This window comes from Tyto alba, unplaced genomic scaffold (genome assembly GCF_018691265.1).
Source record: "Tyto alba isolate M040663 unplaced genomic scaffold, T.alba_DEE_v4.0 Super-Scaffold_23, whole genome shotgun sequence".
Classification (NCBI taxonomy): Eukaryota; Metazoa; Chordata; class Aves; order Strigiformes; family Tytonidae; genus Tyto; species Tyto alba.
Window position 1 is genome coordinate 1,864,586 of NW_024881297.1, and position 19,746 is coordinate 1,884,331.

The 19,746-nt window shown below is 39.1% G+C and overlaps 1 protein-coding gene across 50 annotated transcripts in view; it reads left to right on the forward strand.

Annotated features, from left to right (window-relative positions):
• Nucleotides 1-19,746, forward strand: part of ANK2 (ankyrin 2) — a 372,599-nt gene that overhangs the window by 220,102 nt on the left and 132,751 nt on the right. For all 50 annotated transcript variants that reach the window (XM_042796632.1, XM_042796635.1, XM_042796631.1 and 47 more), the window contains 2 exons: nt 9,011-9,109; nt 10,624-10,722. In XM_042796632.1, the coding sequence (XP_042652566.1) occupies nt 9,011-9,109; nt 10,624-10,722 (198 nt within the window). The remainder of the gene's footprint in view (nt 1-9,010; nt 9,110-10,623; nt 10,723-19,746) is intronic.

A 19,746-nucleotide genomic window follows, 5' to 3' on the forward strand; every position in this document is an offset into this window, starting at 1 on the left:
GGAAAAAAATGAAGTAAAAAAGACTCTTGTAGGTTTTGTAGGGAGGAAACACCCATATTGTCTTATCTCTTCTGATCACTATTCAGATTAAGATCAGAAATAATATTTTCCTTACTGTATCCTGAGACAGACCTGTGGCTCCTAATGTAAAATGTGTCCAGGAGCTGAGCTGCTAGTTGCTGTGGACACACCTATTATATATAAGTAAAATATGTAGGAAATCTGTATTTAGCTTTGGAATTAGTAAGGAAATTATGTTATAGCTCCATTAAGCTGTGATGGCTAATAAGTTGCTCTTCAGGGCAGCTAGAAGGAAAAACCCTGTTGGAAAAGCATTTCTAATTTTTTTTTTAACAACTAAAGTGAAAGGTACACATTTTGCAAGTCAGACCGAAGGCTTGAGTGGTTTCCTGCTCTGATATGAACGTGGGCTTTACAAGTTGTGGATTTCTTTGGTAGCAAAGAGATGCTGTGAAAGCATGGGTTTTCTTTAGGGGCAAAAGCAGTAATCCTCTGTGAAACTGTAAGTCTTCATTTTTCTGAATTTTAACAAAGTCATGGGGGACAGTATGCTCTAGAATAGTACCCTGCCAGCAGTGCTGATGGCAAATACCCCAGAATTCGGGTTGCAATTACTGTATCTCTGAACCCTCAGTGAGGAAATGAACCTTTTGTTTTCTTTTTTGATATCTGGAATCCACTTGCGTGAAAATTCTCACTAAATTGCTTCAGAAATGTGTGAAGGGATCACTTTGAAGGGGCAGAAAGAGTTGGAATGAATTTTTCAAAGGTAGTATTTATACATCTTTCTTTGGCTTACCTGTGGTGTACCCTAAACCTATTACTATAAGAAAGAGCTTTGTATTGTTTTAACCAATCTCTTTTGCATTTCCCATGCATCTTTGTCTTCAGTGGTTCAGTTCTAATTAAGACTTTATTGGTCTGTTGGTTGCCCAAATGCCCAAATTCTACCTTGGCCTTCATAAGATTCTAGAAGGAATTTTTCTCAACTGTGTAGTTAGTTATTTTCAGTGTGTTCTAAAAATTCCAAAGGAGGCAGGTGGAGGTTTAGCACTCTGCAGCGCCCGTCTCCTCCCTTAGGAACAGTTGCTGGAAATGTAGAGGTGATTGTTTCACCATGAGCAAGATCAAATCCAATTCAAAATGAGCACTCGCCTAGCGGAAAGACCACTGGACAGTCTGGGCATTGTAGAAATATTATGTACTGCTTGATCACACCGAATGCAGTATGATCAGCCAATTGATTTTCCTTAGCCAGCCCACACAAAGCACCTGATCCCCTGTCACCTGGGGTGCGGAAGTCTGAGGTTTCCCTTGCTATTTTTGTGAGATCTCAGCTGGTAAGAAAACATTCAGTGGGTGGTTTTTTTAGCTGACTAGCTAACCTGTGTCCAAGCAGAATAAAATCATGTAGCTCACTTGCATTAGCAATGCAATTCTGATTGCCCTCAGATGGTTAGAGAATAGCCGTGGGTTTTTACCTTGTTTCAGAAAACTGTAAACTTAAATATGTTTTTATCACTGTTCAATATTATCTATAACATAAATTGTTTTACATATTGTTATAAAAAGGTACTTACATTTCTTGCTTAACATACTACCTGCGCTTTCAGGAAAGTTGTTACTGCTGTAAAATTACACTGTTTAAGTTTCACCATTGATGTGACTGTAATGTGATAGAATGTTTTAGCTTGGTTCTTTTGTAAGTCTGTCATATAAATCCAATTACTTTTGCTTCATAGCCTAGGGACCTACATTTGCAATGCTTATTTAAGTGACTAGTATAATAAAATTTAATGGGACTGTAACCGTGACTTAAAATAAATATGCAAGTATGTGTCTGCATCGGTCCTGAAAAATCTCTTGACATTCTAGTGAATTCAGTGGCACTTCTCTGAAGGGGGACCTGAAAGCTCAGGCTGTATGGTATCCAACTTTCCCCTAACTCTTAGCCAGATTTAAATAAAATGACCATTAACTGGACAATGGCTATGAATTTTAAAAGTTATGTTATCTATACACCTGAGAAAGGCTCCATAAATTTCCTTGCTCCTTTTCTGATACTTATATGCTGACATTCAGAGTGGAAAAATGTCAAAACTGATTTTAAAACCTCGCAATTATGGCCACTATTTATTTTTGAAAAGAGAAAATGAAATAATCTAAAATATGTTGAGACATTACCTTCCCTGCTGAAGAAAAGCTGCAGATGATTAAAGTAGGCATGTGTCAAATGGAAGTTAAGACACAAAAGTGGGAGCAATTCTGTTGTCTGTGCCAAGGAATTTAATGATGAGCAGGATAAAAACTGGGACTTTCCATGTGCTGCTTATTGAAAACATATAGAAAGAATCTTGTCTTACTGTCTAGAAGAAAGTTTCTATTAAAAGACCTACTGTCAAGAAAAAATGCTGAGTTATATGGGACACAACCTGGCAAACTTCAGGTTCCCCAGTTAGGAGAGAGTAAATCTAGACTCAAGTTCTTATATTCAGATAGATTCAGCAAATTTAATGTCTCGATTATAAGCACCAATACTAACAAAAAGGATCACCCCAGGACAGAGCACAGTTAATATGATAATTACTTGGAAACATTACGAGTTTTTTTTCCAGTGTTCATATTCTCTTGCTTGCCATGGGAGGAATATGACTAGGGTTGCTGCAGATTTATCTTCTGTGGAAAGTGCTTCCCATCTGCAGCTGGCTGGCAAAGCTCCTCTTGCACTGTATAGATGAAATCAGAGCCAGATGAATGCAGACGTCAGAAGAGATGCTGCATAGTTTCTTAGTGGCTTGAAATAGATAATGTTTTCCTGGATGATAGATGGCAACACCACCAACTTTCAGAATCTGTGGGTTGGCACCAGACTTATAACTGCACTTATTAAGCTAAAAAAAGTGGTTAACTAGCGTGCAAACCAGAAAAATCCCATATTAACATGATTTAATTAAGTAATTTTACCTGACATCTGGGTTGACTTAACTCAGGAATTTTCTAGACTGTATGGAAATGTTTTGAGGTCTTGACAAGCAGTACAAACCAAAACATGCTAAAATAAGTCCTTCAGATCTGTGAGTCAAATTAATCTCTAATTTGGATTGTCTCAGCCCTGTTAGCCAGGAAGAACTTCTCTCTGTGCACTGTCTAATCGGTTTCCCTGAAGACATTGATTTCTCTATGGGAGTTCCCCAGTACAGAGAACAAACTCAGACGGGCACCCTCCATCGCCAGGACTAGTGAGTCTGATTTCTTACCAGCCGTGGAGTGTGAACAGATACTTCAGCTTCTTGCAAACTCCGTTTCTGGTGTTTGAATGGGTCTACGTGGTTGTGTTCCAGCTGTCTAAGAGGAAAAGCTAGCACACTCTGTGCAAAATATATTTTTAAGAGTGACATATCTGAATGCTCTTTAAAAATGGAAGCCTTGTATATGCAGGATTATTTTTCTCAGTAAAATGCTATTTTTAGGCTAGATCCCATCAGAGAAAACAGCACATAACGTTAAGGGTAAGCTTTCCTGGACACAGATAGTACAAAAAGATGCTTTCTGCGGTTTTAGCATTTGTTTCTCAGATCCAAAGATTTTTCAAAGATCTGTCTTTCTAGATAATCCAAGTATTTCCCCAGTTTAACTTGCCTTTCAAAATCTGATGAAACTTAATGTTTCTGGATATAGGAATTAGTGACAGTTATTAATATAGTGATATGGTTTATAATTAGTTATTAATTATGCTTTGTTGAATGCTACCTTCATATCAAGTTAAATTATCATGGAATTGCTTGCTTTAATCTGAATTCAAGCACAATCATCTATTCTGAAAATCGTAGTGTTTCCCCATCTTGTCTTTGGAGGCCTGTCAGTTCTCATGGTGCTGAAGTTACATTTTTGGAAGGAAAAATTTCATGGATTTGGCATTTGATTTGAAGAAGTCTTGTGCATTCACAAGGAATCTATGTGAAGTCTGGTACCTTGAACAGAACAGGATTCAAATATTAGGTAGTTTTGAGGGACCTCCATCTCCGAGGCTCTTTAAAACTTAGATCTGTTTGGCTTTTGTTCTCATTTTGTTGGCTTCTTTATAATTTGATTGGTGTCTTTATTGCTTCAGTTACAGTGAGACAGGGCACCAGCTATTAGTTACTCCCTCGTTTAGTCCAAATGGAAAGCGGCTAACACTCCCAGTAGTGCTAACTATAGACTGAAGTGGCACTGTAGTCATAATGAGGTTGACAGTATCACATGTTGATGTCACTCAGTAGGTTAATTCATTTTCATGAATTCGTAGGCTATAAAGCAACATAAAGGGAGAGTTTTCATAATCTGAAATGGTTTTTCTTTTTTTAACCATCCACTTTATTTCTTTGTGATATTTTTGGGGAAAAACTTCAACAAACCTTTGGACTTGAGAAGGCCATTTTCAGCCTGTGCCCAAATCTTTCTTGGAAAGAGGTTGACCACATGCACTTTCTACTTCCCCAAGAGATCTATTCAGAGGAGAGAATTTGCAGCAACCTGAGACCGACATCTATTAATGAGACAGAGAAAAGCGTTTGACTTTAACAAAGACTATATATTGCTTTCTAGTCTCAGCTTCTACTGGTGAGTGCAGATGCCTTTTTAACTCTGGCAAAACATGTAAAGAAGTTAGCATGATCACGCAGAGTTATTCACAATAGTTTTAAAATTTTCATTGTGTTTGTATCTTCTGCTTTGCTATTGCCCTGTTAGTATATATAGATTTTTGAACTCGGTGGAAGTGCATTGCATTTTATGCTTCAAGAGAATGTTGAACCATTAAAAAAATAGATTTTTGTGTTGTTTTATTTTTGTTGATTTTCATGATATTTCTTCTGTAAGTTGCTTGAATGCCATTCTAACTTTGTGTGGCAAAGGCAAGAGTAACTAGAAACTCAAATGTTGGCAAATCTTCCTGGAAAGTGTTTCATCCCATTTTCTGTCAGTCGATGGGAGTTGTAGGGGGTCAGACTCTTAACCTAAAGGAAAGGAGAAGGTTAGTTTTGTTCATATATGTTCTTGCTTCCTTATGTTCTTAAAGATAGTAAGTACCTAATGAATACCTTCAAACAGAAGTAAACTTCAGGAAAGTAAGAATTATTATATTTAACAAAGGTTGTTTTCTTTTGTGCCGAGACCACTATGTACTGAAGTAACACAACCAAATGTTCACTTGTATAAAGAATTTTTCCCCACTTCGTTCAAGCACTTTCTTTCCCCCATCTATACATTTTTATGTTCCTTATGCTTCTCACCAAGTTTTACTAGCAGAAGGTGGTAAAGCTTTCTAGGACTACCAGGTTATTTTCTATACCTGTCACAGCTGAGCTTAGGGAGGAGGGTGTAAAAGCTCCCACCGTGCCCATCCTGCAACTTTGGTGTGCAGTTTATCAGCGAAGCTGCAGTAATGCTAGACAACTGCTGGGGCTGTATTTTGTCTTTTTAATAAGTCAGTAGCACTACAGAAGAAGCGATCCTGGCCTCGCCGTGGCTCTTTGCTCGTGCTTCCGTGCCGTGCTCTCTCCTGCTCTGGCAGAAGGTGTGTGCAGCCTCACACTGGGTGACTGCGGGGCCTGGTCTGCTGAAAGGTGGCTGGGGATAGAAAAGAGCAGAGGAGAGGGCAGGAGAAGCAGAAGCACTTCTGGTAGCAGTGCTGACTTGGCTGATTTTAAAATATTCTTTGAACTACAGATTGTGCTACCTTTCTGTAGGGTCAGCTGGCTTTGACATACCAGGGTTAGGCGGGAGTAGTGTAAGGCATTAATTGCTGTTGGCCGTGAAAGCGGTCTGGGTGATGTCCCAGAAGGAGTGAATGGCACACCTGGATTGATGCTGAACCAGGCAGCGGCTGAAGAACTTCTGTTGCATGAGGATCGCTCCGTGATGCAACTGAATACAAAGGCAGAAGTAGCGTGGACTTCCTTGGGTGATTTTCAGACAATAGGAGTGAGACTTAGTGCCTGTCTTACCAGGAAAAAAATGACTGACTTTCGATTGGCTTAGAAAAGGTTGGTGCTTTCTATGATGTACCAGAAATCTGTGGGCTTTTCTGATGTGGTGAAAATATGTAGGGTGACACTATAATATGTGCTGTGAGGAGTAGTGGTGTGTGCGCGTGTTTGTAGCACTCTACGGGGCACAAAACGTTGACACCTCTAGCTCAGTGGTAGAGGAGAAAAAGAACTGAGGGAGTCTGGCTCTGCAGGGAAACACTTGAAGAATCGAGCTTGGAAGGCTTAGTGTTGTGTTCTTTTCTGGCAGTTAGAATTGCAAATGAGCCTCTAAAAGAAAGGTAGTTATGGTATATGTATGCTTTGTGGGGAGGAACAGTCCCTATGCTGTACAGTTTTGCTTACCAGACAAATAATTTCACCTTCCCCCTGCCCCCAACTTTTTGGTAGTCATGGGAGAGCAAAAGGGAAGTGTCAGAAACCTTTGTTGTTCTAAAATACAAGAATCCAATTGACAGGAACGGAGGAGTTGCATTGATGAAATCTGAGCTTCTCTCATCATAAGTAGCAGGGATCAGCCATGTGGGTTGGGAAATAATTACAGCAGTGGTTCTGATTATTATGGAGGAACAAAGCTTGCTTTAAGGCTTCAATCATGCTAGCCCTCAACATTTGAAGTGCAGTGCTTGCTTCTGTTATTGCTTGCCCTGGCATACTTTATTTAAGGAATTACGGAATTTGAATGTGGACAGTAGGAACTGTATTTAGGCTACAATTGCTTTCTGTAACATTTTTACTGGACCTCATATATTCGTTTTGCTTATGTTTTAATGAAGAAAGAGAAGTCATATGTTGCAAAGAAACTCATATAAACTATGCAACAATATTAGCTTTCAGCTTCTTAATGTGGTATCATTAGATATGTGTCTTAGATATACAGATACAGGTATTTTAAGAGATTTCTACTGATTAAGCACTGGGACAAGCCTTACTTTCTTCATCTTTGGGACGTGGTAAACTAAAAAAGAAGCTTGCCCTCAACTTTTTGCATTCAGAGGCATGTCTGTGGGCCACGCAATATTGCAGTTTCTCTGCTGTTTGCTCGCAAAGAGTGAAAAGGGTTAAAAACATGTCATAGCAATACATCCGCTATGTACAACTGTAAGGAGTCAAACTTACTGTTTATACTCTCATAGAAAGTGTTGATGACCGAATCTGTGAGATTAGATATGAGAACAGGTCTTTGTTCTCGAACTGTGAGAAAAACACGGTGTGTTTCCCCACAAAATACTATTTCAAAGCTTTCAACCACTGCAGGTAGTAATTATGGTTATTTAATACTCAACTGAGATTAAAAACCACGGAAAATTAGAGCTTTCTGAAATGTTTTCAGCCTGCAAAAAATTCACTGGCATGTTCAGTGTTCCTCATCTTGATGATTATGGTCAACCTCACCACATAATTTTGACTAAGAATTTATCCTTGCTCCAGGGCATGGCACTGCTGCCACCCCTGGGCTCTGCAACTCAGTAGTAAGAGTGTTCCTCTGCAGTAAGGAAGATCTGGTTGCTGCTGCTTTACCCACATAATGGGATTTGAAACCACAATTCTCATTAACATTTCCTAACTACCAGGCTGCGTTAAGAGTATTCTTCTTGTTTTGGCAGCTCGTGACTGTAGCTTTCCTTCAGTTCCTTCACTTTTCTCATAGTTGCACATTTGAATTTGACCACAAAATCTGTCTGTGCTGCTTACATGAATCTAGAACTAAATGGAGTTACTTCAGAAATGCATTTGGATTGCTGTGTCTCCATTGGACCCACTCCCATTAAATGCCTTCCATGAAGTGCTAAGTACTTTAAAATCCTACTGGGAATTACAAGTTTGAACTGCCTGTGTGGATGGACAAATAAAAGACCAGAAAGCTGCTTGTGTATTTCACAATTGAGGTGACCACGAACTGCTTGGAGACAAGTAAAGTGATAAAAATGACACAGTGCTAACCTTGCTGCAAGGTACTCAAATACCCGAGTCTCGCTTGTGATGTTTGCAATATGGAGAACAGGAGAATTCGCTCGAGGGCAATGGCAGTATCTGTTGCTGTCACCTGCCTGACGTACCATGAAAAATACCATAGGGCTGTGAAAAATATGTTGGCAATTCAGTTATGATAGAGTGTCATTTTATATTTTTCCCTTGGGTGGAATAAGGATACTAGGAAGAAGAAGATGCAGTTTCCATGGCTGGAATTTACAAGAGATAAAATATTCTATTCCTATTTAATGTGGAAAGAATTTGGACACTAACTTTTTCGAGATTGCTTTTTTAAAAATTCCTAGCTCTTATTTCATTAATTTCCTTTTCCCTTTTGAAAGAGGTTACAAAACCTCACAGTTTAGTTAAGACTTGCTCATCAGGAACCAGCAGGGGTACTAAGTCAAGGATCAATATAATTTGCAAGACACATGTCATCGACCGCCACTTGGGTTTACTCGTACTTTTCGTTTTCTGTTTGATACCAGTTATCCCAGAAGAGAGGAGGAGAGTCCAGGGTTCAGGACATCTACATCAGTATGGAATAATCCTGATTGAATCGACACATCCTGTGTAAATTTGACTAAGTCGTTTGATTTCTCTGTGTTGATAATACCTCAGTGGGGCTAGATAAGGTTACAGTAAAGGGAAGGCAGATATGCACTCAAATTTTGAAACATGGAGATTCCCAACGGGATAGTCTGGGGAAATGTGAAGCTCTCAGAAACGAAGGAATCTCTTATGGATACTTGCAAAATATGGTTTGTTTTGATGTCTTTGTTGCTATGAGAAAAATGTTATTGGAAAAGTTTGTCAGGCAGTGCCTTGGCTTGAATGACCAAGTCCAAAATATCTGACTTATGTAGACAGCCAGCTAAGAGATGTAATAGTATTCCAGCTACTAATCTTCTTCTTATACCAGGCTAAGGTAGGAATGTGTGTCTTCAGAACTGATATTGTAATTGATACGGTCCTTGTGCTTACAGAATGGACTCAATGCCCTGCACCTGGCGGCAAAAGAAGGCCATGTGGGGCTGGTACAAGAATTATTGGAAAGAGGGTCGGCTGTGGATTCTGCCACTAAGGTAATGCGTGCATGTCTGTAAGTTTATTCACAAAAGGAAAATTCAAATACATGTGGGAAATTTAGAGAAAAAAAAAACGATTGAAGCACAAAGTAAGATAATAATTTTAATACCTCCCTGATGTTTAAAATGTTCTTTCTGTTAATGGCCTACAAGTCTGTGTTCTTCGCTGAAGCTTGTCACTAGTAAATAAAGAAGGAAAGATTATTATTTGTGCAATCTGTTTACAGGGGAGGCATTAAAAGGCTTTAACAATTGCCAGATTTTTCATTATTTCCAATGACAGGTCCCCATTATAGAGATAGTGAATATAGCTCAAAATAGTAATTTTTTCAAATCTGGGGGAAATGGTAATTGACTGTATCATATCTGGAGCCTTTTCACTCAAGGGCGCAGTGGAAAAGACGCGTGTGATAAGTTGTTTTGCCTTCAGCATTTCCATGATCAGGCACGTGCATATGTCCAAACCTTTCAATCAGTGCGTTATTTGTCTGTGGGTGGTAAATTCCTTGTGATGAGCCAGATTTGTTGGCTTGAACGATGTAATGTTTGACCCCTAGTGTCTAGGTTGGCTGGCTGTGCTCAGCCTTTTTTAGTTACCACCACTGTGTTCCTGCAGCTCTCCTTTTTTTTTGATGATTTCTGGTGCACAGGATCTCCATCAAGGTTAACACTCGGTCCTCAGCTCAGATTGCTTCTTACTGAACTTGTGATTTCCATCATTGATGGGAAACCAGAAGTTCCCTCCTTTAGAAACATCTTTAAGTCACCTCTCAGTGCAGCTGTTGCTAGAACCACCAGGTCTGAGATAGGACTGTGGGGTTTTGTTCTGATTTTATGAACCTCAACTCTTTAATAAAGCTATTTAAATATTGCTCCCAGGATGAGAGATTGGTGTGGAAAAAATACAAGGCTCTTACAAAAACAGCGCTCTGTTGCAGTGCTGCTGGTTTTTGAGAGATTATTTTTATTGTGCAGTGTATCTCTTAAAGTTAATGCCTTTCAAAAATATGCATTTTAATTTTAGGCCCATTAAAGAAGAGAAAAAAAAAGATTTATCTTCTGCTTTTAAAAGACTGCTTTTGGTTATTTAACAGTCAGATCTTTCTTTTGGGACTTGTACTGGGAAATCTCATTTTACATGGGATGCACAGCTTGAATTTTAGGGCTTCTAGATTTCAGCAACCTTCTACAGGGCATGATCTCTGGACCTGAATGAAAAATCCCGTTACTCTGTACTAATCCTTGCCGAAAAGTTTGTCCCATGCCCCAATCCCATCCCATAATTTCACTCAAAAGTTATGTTAGGATGTTAGTGTTACACAACCACTCAAGAAATCTTCAGGCTGCAACAACTACCACTTCTATCCCCTGTGATGCTTATGGAACATCATGGAACTTGTAAGGTAAAATTCTACCCAAAAAATGAATGTTATAAAGGACTGCTGATTGAAATTATTCATGAAGAATGGTAATGTCTTTCATTTTTTTTTTTTTTTCCCTCTCTACAACAGAAGGGGAATACAGCCCTGCACATTGCATCCTTAGCAGGACAAACTGAAGTTGTCAAAGTTCTGGTTAAGGAAGGAGCCAATATTAATGCACAGTCTCAGGTATGATGATCTTTTCCCTTCTCTCTTCTGAAAGTTATTTGCTGAGATTTTATAAGTTAGATCTGAGCTGTTAGGCAGTCATTCCTAACGTCCAACCCTGACAAATGAATCAAATTGAGGCTTACACAGCATTCACTGGTAAGTAGAATAAAAGTAAATAACAAATTGGAGTCGTTGTTTACTCATGGTTGCTACAGGAACTCGCATTGTTGTTGACTGAAATATTTTAGGAATTCTTAGTGTGCTTTAATAAATTGTTTCAGAAATTTCTCAAAATGTAGGAATATCATATCGTATGTTTGAGTTGAATTTGGTGAGCAGTAATAATGAAGAAGATAATTTCTCCAAGACTTGATTTATACAGTTGCTTTCTGTGGTTACTTGTTAGCTAAAAATTTGCAGATAACTTACTCCATGCTTTTGAACTCATTCTTTACACGCTCAGAGAGAATTTAAATCAAAAGTTTGAAACGTACATTTGAATCGGGGAAATCCACCTGGTCCTGGCAGGCAAAGCAAGTGCAAAACCAGCCCTGCTATTGCCACTGACATGAAGCTTCTCTGCTCCTCCAAAACGTTCCAGAGAAGGGTGGTGGTGTTGCAGAGACTGAGCGGAGGCCGTTCCTTCCCTCCCTGCTTTGGGTGGGACCGCAGTGGCAGCTGCCCGCCTGCTGCGATGGCAGTGCTGCCGCAGCACGGGCTGGATTCACAGGGGCCAACGTACTGCAAGTTAACTAGATGATGGCTTGTTTTCAAGCTGTCCCTGTCTCCTCCGCCCTGTCAAACAGCAGATGCGCTGTTAGCACCATAGATTAATCGACTGACTTATCCTAATAAATATTTGAGATACCTATTATTTCCTCTATTGAGGATTAGGAAGAATTTATTGAATAATTAATTCGATTAATGTTTGTAAATGCTACCTTAACTGTGGTAGCTGTCTGTAGCTAGGAAGAACTGAACAGATGGTATAGATGAGGACTATATATGATAAAGAAATTGCATGTTTCTGCAGCATCTAGTCAGCTTGTGACATTCTCAAACTAAATCATCAAGCTAAGTAACAGTGTTCAAATTGAGCCCTAGTGCGTCATTCAGTGACCACAAATACCATTTCTGCAGTAATGGTGTAAGCTACGATGATGAGAAAAACAAGTTACGCTTCAGAGGTATATTAGTTTCAAATTAAATTTTCCTAGCATTTACTGTCTATAGGCAAGATAATGGCCTTTAGCCTAATTTTGCTGGGATATGTGAGCAGAACAAGAAGAGAGTGATCTGATTTAATAGTGCAGCTGGGAACGGCCTCGGTTGCAGAGAATTTCAGGAAGCACAGCCAGGCCTGTGTGAGATGCTTTTCTCAGTCCTCTTCTGTAGCACATTCCTTGATCATTAGGAACACAAAGTTTATAAAATAAAGTTGTGATTTGTCAAAGTCCATCCTAAGTTTGGCTAGGTCCATGTATTGTTTGCCCAGAACTGGGCCTGCGAGGATTTTTTTGCTGTTTCTTACAAATTGATGATGTACTGTGTAAATGAAGTAGAGAGCAGGAGATGAATGAATAGGTTTATAAAATGAGTAGGTTTGTCTGTACCTTCGTTACATTTTAAGACAGGAGAGAGAAATTGAAAAGATCTTGAAGCTGCCTGACTCCAAGGTTTTTTTTTAAAACGGTTTATCATGCTTTTTTCCCCCAAGTGACTGCTGATGAGCTCTCTCAGGACATCCGATGGTCAATTACTCCCCAGGCTCTACTTCCATTAATGATAAGAAGTGTTGTAATTACATGGCTAAAAAATTTAGCAAACTCCTTTCATAATGACCTTAACTGGATAATGTCTTCATATATTTATCAGCCTTTTCATGTGTATAAGAAGATAAAGTAATGCCTTTAATGTTAGGATTTTCAGCATGGTAAGAGAAATAATTGCAAAAATGATACTTTCATGAAGCATTATTCCTCAAAAAGTCTTCATAAAGGCTTTTCCTGATGCTGGAAAAAGAAAGCTTTCTGAAATAAAAGCAAATAAACAGCAAGCTACCAGAATTGGAAATTATTTTCACAGGTATTATTTTATACTGTATTCTAGTTTTAAATGCATTTCATTGTTAGCACTGGTCGTTCTGTGTAATGTACACAGACCTATTTGACAGGCGTTTGCTACTTGAATTAACCGAATGAATCTGATGGAGGACGTGTTTTCCCCAGTACTGCTCACTGGTTGCCTCCAGAGAGGACGAATTCAAACTGCTGTGATATCTATGTCTTGGATTTTGCCACGTTGTCTTAACTAAACAGGCCCTGTTGACTTGCACGGGAGGGTGAATCCTTAATGCTGGGTGATCCAGTTGTGTCTTCTGGCCGGCTGTGCCTTTCCAGAAGAGATGGATAATAGCTGCTTCAGGCAGGAGGAGGTGTTCAGAGGCTCTTGCTGCCGAGGGGGCATTTCCCACGGAAGGTGTCCCTTCCCAGGGCCTGCTCTGTCATATGGTTTCCTGGTCAAAGCACTGTCCTGAGCACAACAGTAACCAACTGCACGTGGAGAGGTGCACCACCTAGATCTGTCTTCTTTTTGGTAAATGGTGATTGCGCTTGGGTGGTTGCTATGGTTATCGATAGTGTTCAGCACTTTGAATAGTATTTGTGTGTTGAGCGTTCACACACATGTTCCCATGTAGCTAGTAATCTGAATATGAATGAACCTACATTGCCTGTATCATGGGTGGAAAGATGTATTTTGTCTTAGTCAGGGCTCTGAGCAGGCTCCTAAGAACTTGGTTCTAATTCTGATTTGCCAGAGGCTTCCCTTGGAAGATTAAATAAAAAAGTAGTTTTGTTACACCCTGTGAATGGAATGAGGATAATGAATGCTGCTTTTCTACTCAAGATAGCATTGGCATGCTCAAGAATCATGTATATCATAGAAAATAAGTAAGTTAGCAAAAAAAGAGGAGAAAACCAGAACCTTCAAAATTAATAAAGAATAGACACGTGATTTATGATAAAAGATCAAGAAAGATTCAAGCATACCTAACTACAGCTGGTCAAAAAAGAAAAATATGAAGTTACATAGAAGAAGGAAAGGAGAATGACTCAACAGAACATGCTTGACTACTCAAATAGTAAGTTTTTTCTGGTCAGGAAATATGTCATTGATGAAAAGATGGAGAGAAAAAAAGTCATATCAGGAAAGAGCTTAATTGAGAAGGTCAGAAATGAGCAACAATACAAATTAAAGGTAAAATTGAAAAGAAAAGTGAGAAACGATGACTGAAATTCTCAGTTCTTCCTCTTGAGTTTTCTCTCAACTCAAATTTTTAAAAATAGATGCTATATTATCACTTAAATCTTTTAGAAACCGTTGTTGGTATTGAGAATATATTACATCCTCTCCAAGGTATTTCTGTTATTTCACACTTTATTTTTTTTAGGCCCCTGCTAAATGCCATTTGCTGGTAGTGATTTAATGCCGGTGGAGTTACTCGGGTTGCTCCATAACTTCCTCTTTAAAGAACTTGGTATCTGTCAAGGTCATTTTCATTTCCAGTGATGACAATTTGCCATAGTGACAAGATTTCTTCACTGATGATAAACTGATAGATACAAGAGTATTCTCAACTCCAGCATGTTAAATTTATTGTTTTTCCTTTCCTTTTTGCCATTAGATTGCATAAAACCACTGGTCTTTATCAAAACTTGCCACCAGTGACATCTGAAACACCACACTGATTTCCCAGTTCTTTGCAACAACAAAATAAGAGAATTATCAGAAAATGCTATTAAAAACATTGGAACCACTGAGATTACAAACGCCATCTGTGCTATCTGAGACTGTTAAGCGTTCAGGGCTTTGATTTTATGGATTTTGTTTTTCTATTAGATTGCTTTGCCCTTCAGTTTCTGTTGGCCTTCAGAGCTGTTATTTTGTTCCTCTTCCTCTTTTAAAAAGTCTGTTCCTTTTGAGCTAGTATGTCATCACTGCTATTTTTAGAGAAGTAATTTCTATTTTGATACAAAGCCTAATTGCACAGTGATTACTAATTGAATGATTCCACTTTCACCTGCCTGCATATCATTTGAGAGCTGACATCTTCCCTGAGTCTCTTTCAGGCAAATGCAGAAATGAGGGCACACCCAGAAATGGCCGGATATCTAGAAGCTGCTGGTCCTTTTTTGGCATACCTCCACCTAGAATTTGACAAGTGTGCAATTGTTTGGGTCAGTTAGAAACACCTTTTGCTACAAGTATTGCTGGAGAAAATATATTTATATGAAGAGTATGTATAAAACCTTCGCTTGGTTGACTGCCCATAGTTCAGTGAGCAGATCTAGATATGCGCCATCAAGTAAAAGAATCAATTTCTGCAATTTCTCTTCCTGATTTGACCATGATTTTTGGTTACACATAGATGTGACTGAGCTGCACTCACTGATAATACAAAATCTTTTCTGGGGACTCGGTGGCACAAACTCTAACGTAAAGCGGGTAACAGATTTACTGAGGTTGGTCCAGGCTATTCCTTTGAGCTTTGATTGAAGTATTTCATTATTCAGAACCATGGAAGTGGCGTTGGCCACTTGCGACTCTCACTCACCCCACACCCCCCCGCCCCCCACGCTTTCATTGAGCCCCAGTGGCATTCTCCTTTCACAGCTTGATGGCTTCTTTACCCCAAACCTATGCTTAGTTGTTGCTTGTGCATTCGAACAGTAATTCTTTTTTGTAACCGTCCTCTCAGTGGGCGTCTACTTTTGCGACATATTAGGAATTCATATGCCAATTATTGATCTTTTTTTCCCAGGTGGAAGAAACATCACCAGATTTAGTCAGTCCAACCCTTCCCTTTGATAAATTACCATTTGTCTCTATTGCTTTCTCTTAAAGTCAGATTGTATCATCTGACTCATGTATAGGCATCAGAGATGTCTGATAACTGGCAAATGTGACGCTACCTTGACTGCAGTAATCTTAATAATAACAACTGACTCCACCTGTAGACTGTCCTCTGCGGAAATGATGCTGAGCTGTTCTGACTCTGCATACCTTACAGAATGGATCCATCCTGACCTTCCTCCATTCCAAACAAGGCCAAAAAGAATTAGCCTCATGCAAAGAGTTGCACCTCCTAGGATGGAGATGATTTGACAAATGTCAAGTGATTGAAGTACAAAGAGCTGAAAAGCAAAAGACAAAATGAGGAATTACAATTCGGTCCTGTTCAGTAACTGTAAGGGAACCATTGTATCCTAGAGTCACCTAAGAAATTATTCCCTTCAATTTTAAAATTTCTGCAACTGAGTTTAGAATAGAATGTGTATCCCATTAACTGCTAAGGTTGTGCTTTGACCACAGCTTCATTTAGGGGCCTCACAAAAGGAGGAGCTACCTTTTAATCATCGGATTATTTAAAGTGACCCAGATACAGAAAGCACGGATTAGGTAAATCAGTCCTCCCCCAAGCTGATCTTGTTATTTAAAAGCCCTATGGTTTCCTTTCCTTGATATCCTGCTCTAAGCTCATTGCAAACACGTTAGCCAAGTAATATTTTTGTTTAAATTTGTCCCCGTTATGGTTACCACTTCCTATTTAAACATATAGGAGATGCTATCGTGACTGCTAGAGTATTCTTATTGGGACCATTCATCAGATTGAAGCAATCCTTAGAGCAGCACAAATTTTCCAGTTTCAATATGCTTTTCCAAAAAGGAGCAGTAAGAGATCTCGTTGAATGTCCATATTCAGTATTTGCGACAAAAGCAACGGGAGGATTTAGATGATTCTCAGAGAAGTGATCAGCTTGTCTCTCTCAGGACGCCCTAGGATTTGCTTTGCCAGAGATTGCTCTCCCCATGGTTTGTAAAGATAATCTTACCTTTGGAATGGAGCATATTTTCCAGAGTATTTGCTACTCCATTATGTCAAAAGGTTTTAATTCCACCAACTGGGCTTTCTGCTTTAATATTGGTGTATTTAGAGAGCCAAATTTTTATCTGCTGTATATCAAGAGGACTCTGCAGTTCATCATCGCTAATATAATAAAGTATCAGGCCCATTATCTCTTCACTGGAGGGGAAAAAAAAAAAAAAAAAAGAAATGCCTTCTGGAGGATTATATGGATTTTGAGAGATGTAAACAAAATTATACATTAAGAACAATGAAAGAACAGCTACATTTATTCATCCTGTCTTAAAGTAGACCAAGTTTCAGCTGCCTGTCTCTTACAGTGATTATCAGTTAATGATAAACAACCCCTAGTCCTGATCTTGAAGCGTGATCTCAGGCAACTGTGGAAGCAGAGTTGAGCATGATGCCTGTGCACGCGAGACCGAAGCGGTGCTTACCGACTGACACAGAATTACAGGATAGCAGAGTGTGAACATAAGAAAATGACTGTTAATATTGGCACATTCATGTGGGACTTTCACATTTCCCCAAATAATTCACACAGTTAAAAGGAAAAAAAAGAAAACCTCTATGAGGATGCCCAGTTTATGGTGTCCCCTGCAGAAGCAGTAGCGTGGCGATCAGGAGATACGGGACCGGTTGGCTTTCTCTCAAAAACTGCTCTGAGGATCAGGAGCTCTTAAAGAACAAAGGAGGGTACCGAGCCAGGTTGATGTCTGTCTCTGGGGTCCCAGCTGCAGCTGTAAAATAACGGTGTGTGTCAGGATCTCAACCTGAAAAGGCTGAGAACAAACTGGACATACTTACAACGCACATCTTGGCCTATTTTGTTAACTTAGTCTCTATTAAAGTGCTATATAGGGACAAATGGTCCAAGCTGAAGGGTTTTAATTTAAACAAATAGTGTTTTTTTTTTTTTCAGCTAATAATGTGACACATGGCCTCTAATACTTATTCTTAAAATGCATAAACTTTGGGAGCCTGCTGTAGACCAACATGCCACCTGGAAAGGTGAGGGCTCACCAGACCAACGTGCCACATTTCACCCCTTCTGTAATGACGCATTCTGTGATGGTAAGAACCAGGCAGTGGAAATGTGGTCTGCGCCTATTTATGAGAGTGTAGATATAACTGAGTCACAACCAAACAAATACAAACATTTTATTTATAATTTTAGTCCAATATTGTCTCCCTTCCATCCCCCAACCATATACATAAAATAAATTGTTTTCAGTACTGCTTTTCCTTTACCATGTTTGGAAGGCAAACCCAAAATGCTGTTTTGGACGACTGCCCAGAATTCCAATGTGAGACTCTGCCCCGGCTAAACTTTTGGGGCCTAACCCATGCCCAGTATCAAGGTTATGTTTTCTTGTGCATGACTAATCTGGTCTCTTCCCATTATTCTCCATCAGCTCAGTTTCTATTACAGGTTCCCTCTTTGTAAAAATGACATTTCCAAGGCACAGAACATCTTGATTTCTGCCTGGCTGTGTTTCGGGTTCTGCTGTTGCCTTGCTGTTCTTGCAGAGAAAATCGTGATATTTGAAGCTGCTGAAATAGAATATTTGTGCTCTTTAAATTTGGCATCTGAGCTACTGTGACTTACAGTAAAATACACTTCCCAGGAGAGGGGTTCTTGTAACGGTGAGGCAACAGGAGTCATATGCATAGTGCTACAGCTGGAGTTCTGTGTGATCTCTCATCAATGAACTTACCAAGTTCATCACAAACCTAGGCAACATCATTTATCCATAGGCTTTGTAATTACTGCAGTGGTATAAGTATAGAGTGGAAAACACTATTTATATTACAATGGAATTAGTGAGACAGCTGAAGGGGTGGTACTATTTTCAGTGTAGGCTTCTGTGTCACTACATTTTTGAAATTTATATATTGCAAATTAGTTTTATGGTCTGTCATCTCAAACAAGTAAATATTCTTTCATTGTTTTGTTTCTTTAATTGTTTGGCCCAATGAAGTAGAATCACCAGCTTCCCCAAATCCAGTAATTCTGGCCTTTTTCCAAAATGCTTTTCTCAGCTTTAATTTTTCCAGTCTGTAAGACTCTGTGTGCCTCAGCATCTGCTGTGCGTAATGAATGTAAGGATTGTCACCTAAATGGTTAGCTAACACTTGTTGGGGAATTTTACAGTAGGGCAGAATCCAGTAGTAATCCTGTGCCCTTACACAAGTGCTACTTTACATGGAATAATTCTGTGCTCACGGATGCTTACATCCAATCTGTGTGTCATCCTTTTTACTAGTACTTTCCAGCTGTGTTATAAAAGGAAATGATACCCCAGGAAAATCGGTATATATTAATGTGCTGCCTATTTCGAAACATGGAGGAAAGAATCTGGTCAGAAAACATACGGTGCTTTCATTGATAGCAGAAATTCACAGTATTTAATTTGGCTGGTTGTTGATGTATCCAAAGAATGTTTTTACCAAAGCTCTCTTTCTCATAATGTGGCTATAGGAGAAAACAAAAATTCCCTCCATGAAGGTGCTGTCAGAGGGGCAGGAGGACAGGAGGGGAACAGAATGCACTTTCTTCCTCAGTCTTTCAAGGTTGAGCCAGATGTGAAGCTGGAGCAAATCACTTCTCTCAGAAGAAGGAAAGAATCTTGAATTGAATTATGTTTCTCAAAGGCATAATCTGTAGTTTGTTTGGATTTTTTTTTTTTTTTTTTTTTTGCACTGGTCTTGGTTCAGCACTTCTCATTATGGTTGAAGTAGAATCAAACACCCTGCTAGGGTCCCAGGGAGAACATGTAGATGAATATCGAGCTGTCTACTGAGTATTGCAGTGATACATTTTACACAAATAGATCTCCTTATGATAAAGGATTTAAAAATAAAATCAAGCAGTGTGCAGGTGGTACGTGTCACACCTCAGCAGCATTGCTCTGAATGCTTGGCAGGCACTACAGGCTCACTGGAGAAGAAAGTGCAGTAGTTTTTCAGGAGTTTTAGTTGTTTCAACTTGTGAAAGCCTGCAAAAATACATCAGTTTAAATACAGTTGTTTACTAAAAAAGGAAAAAAAAATCTAAAATGTCTTTTTAATGTATATCGTGTTATACAGTTAAAATTTTGAGTTCCAGTTCCAGT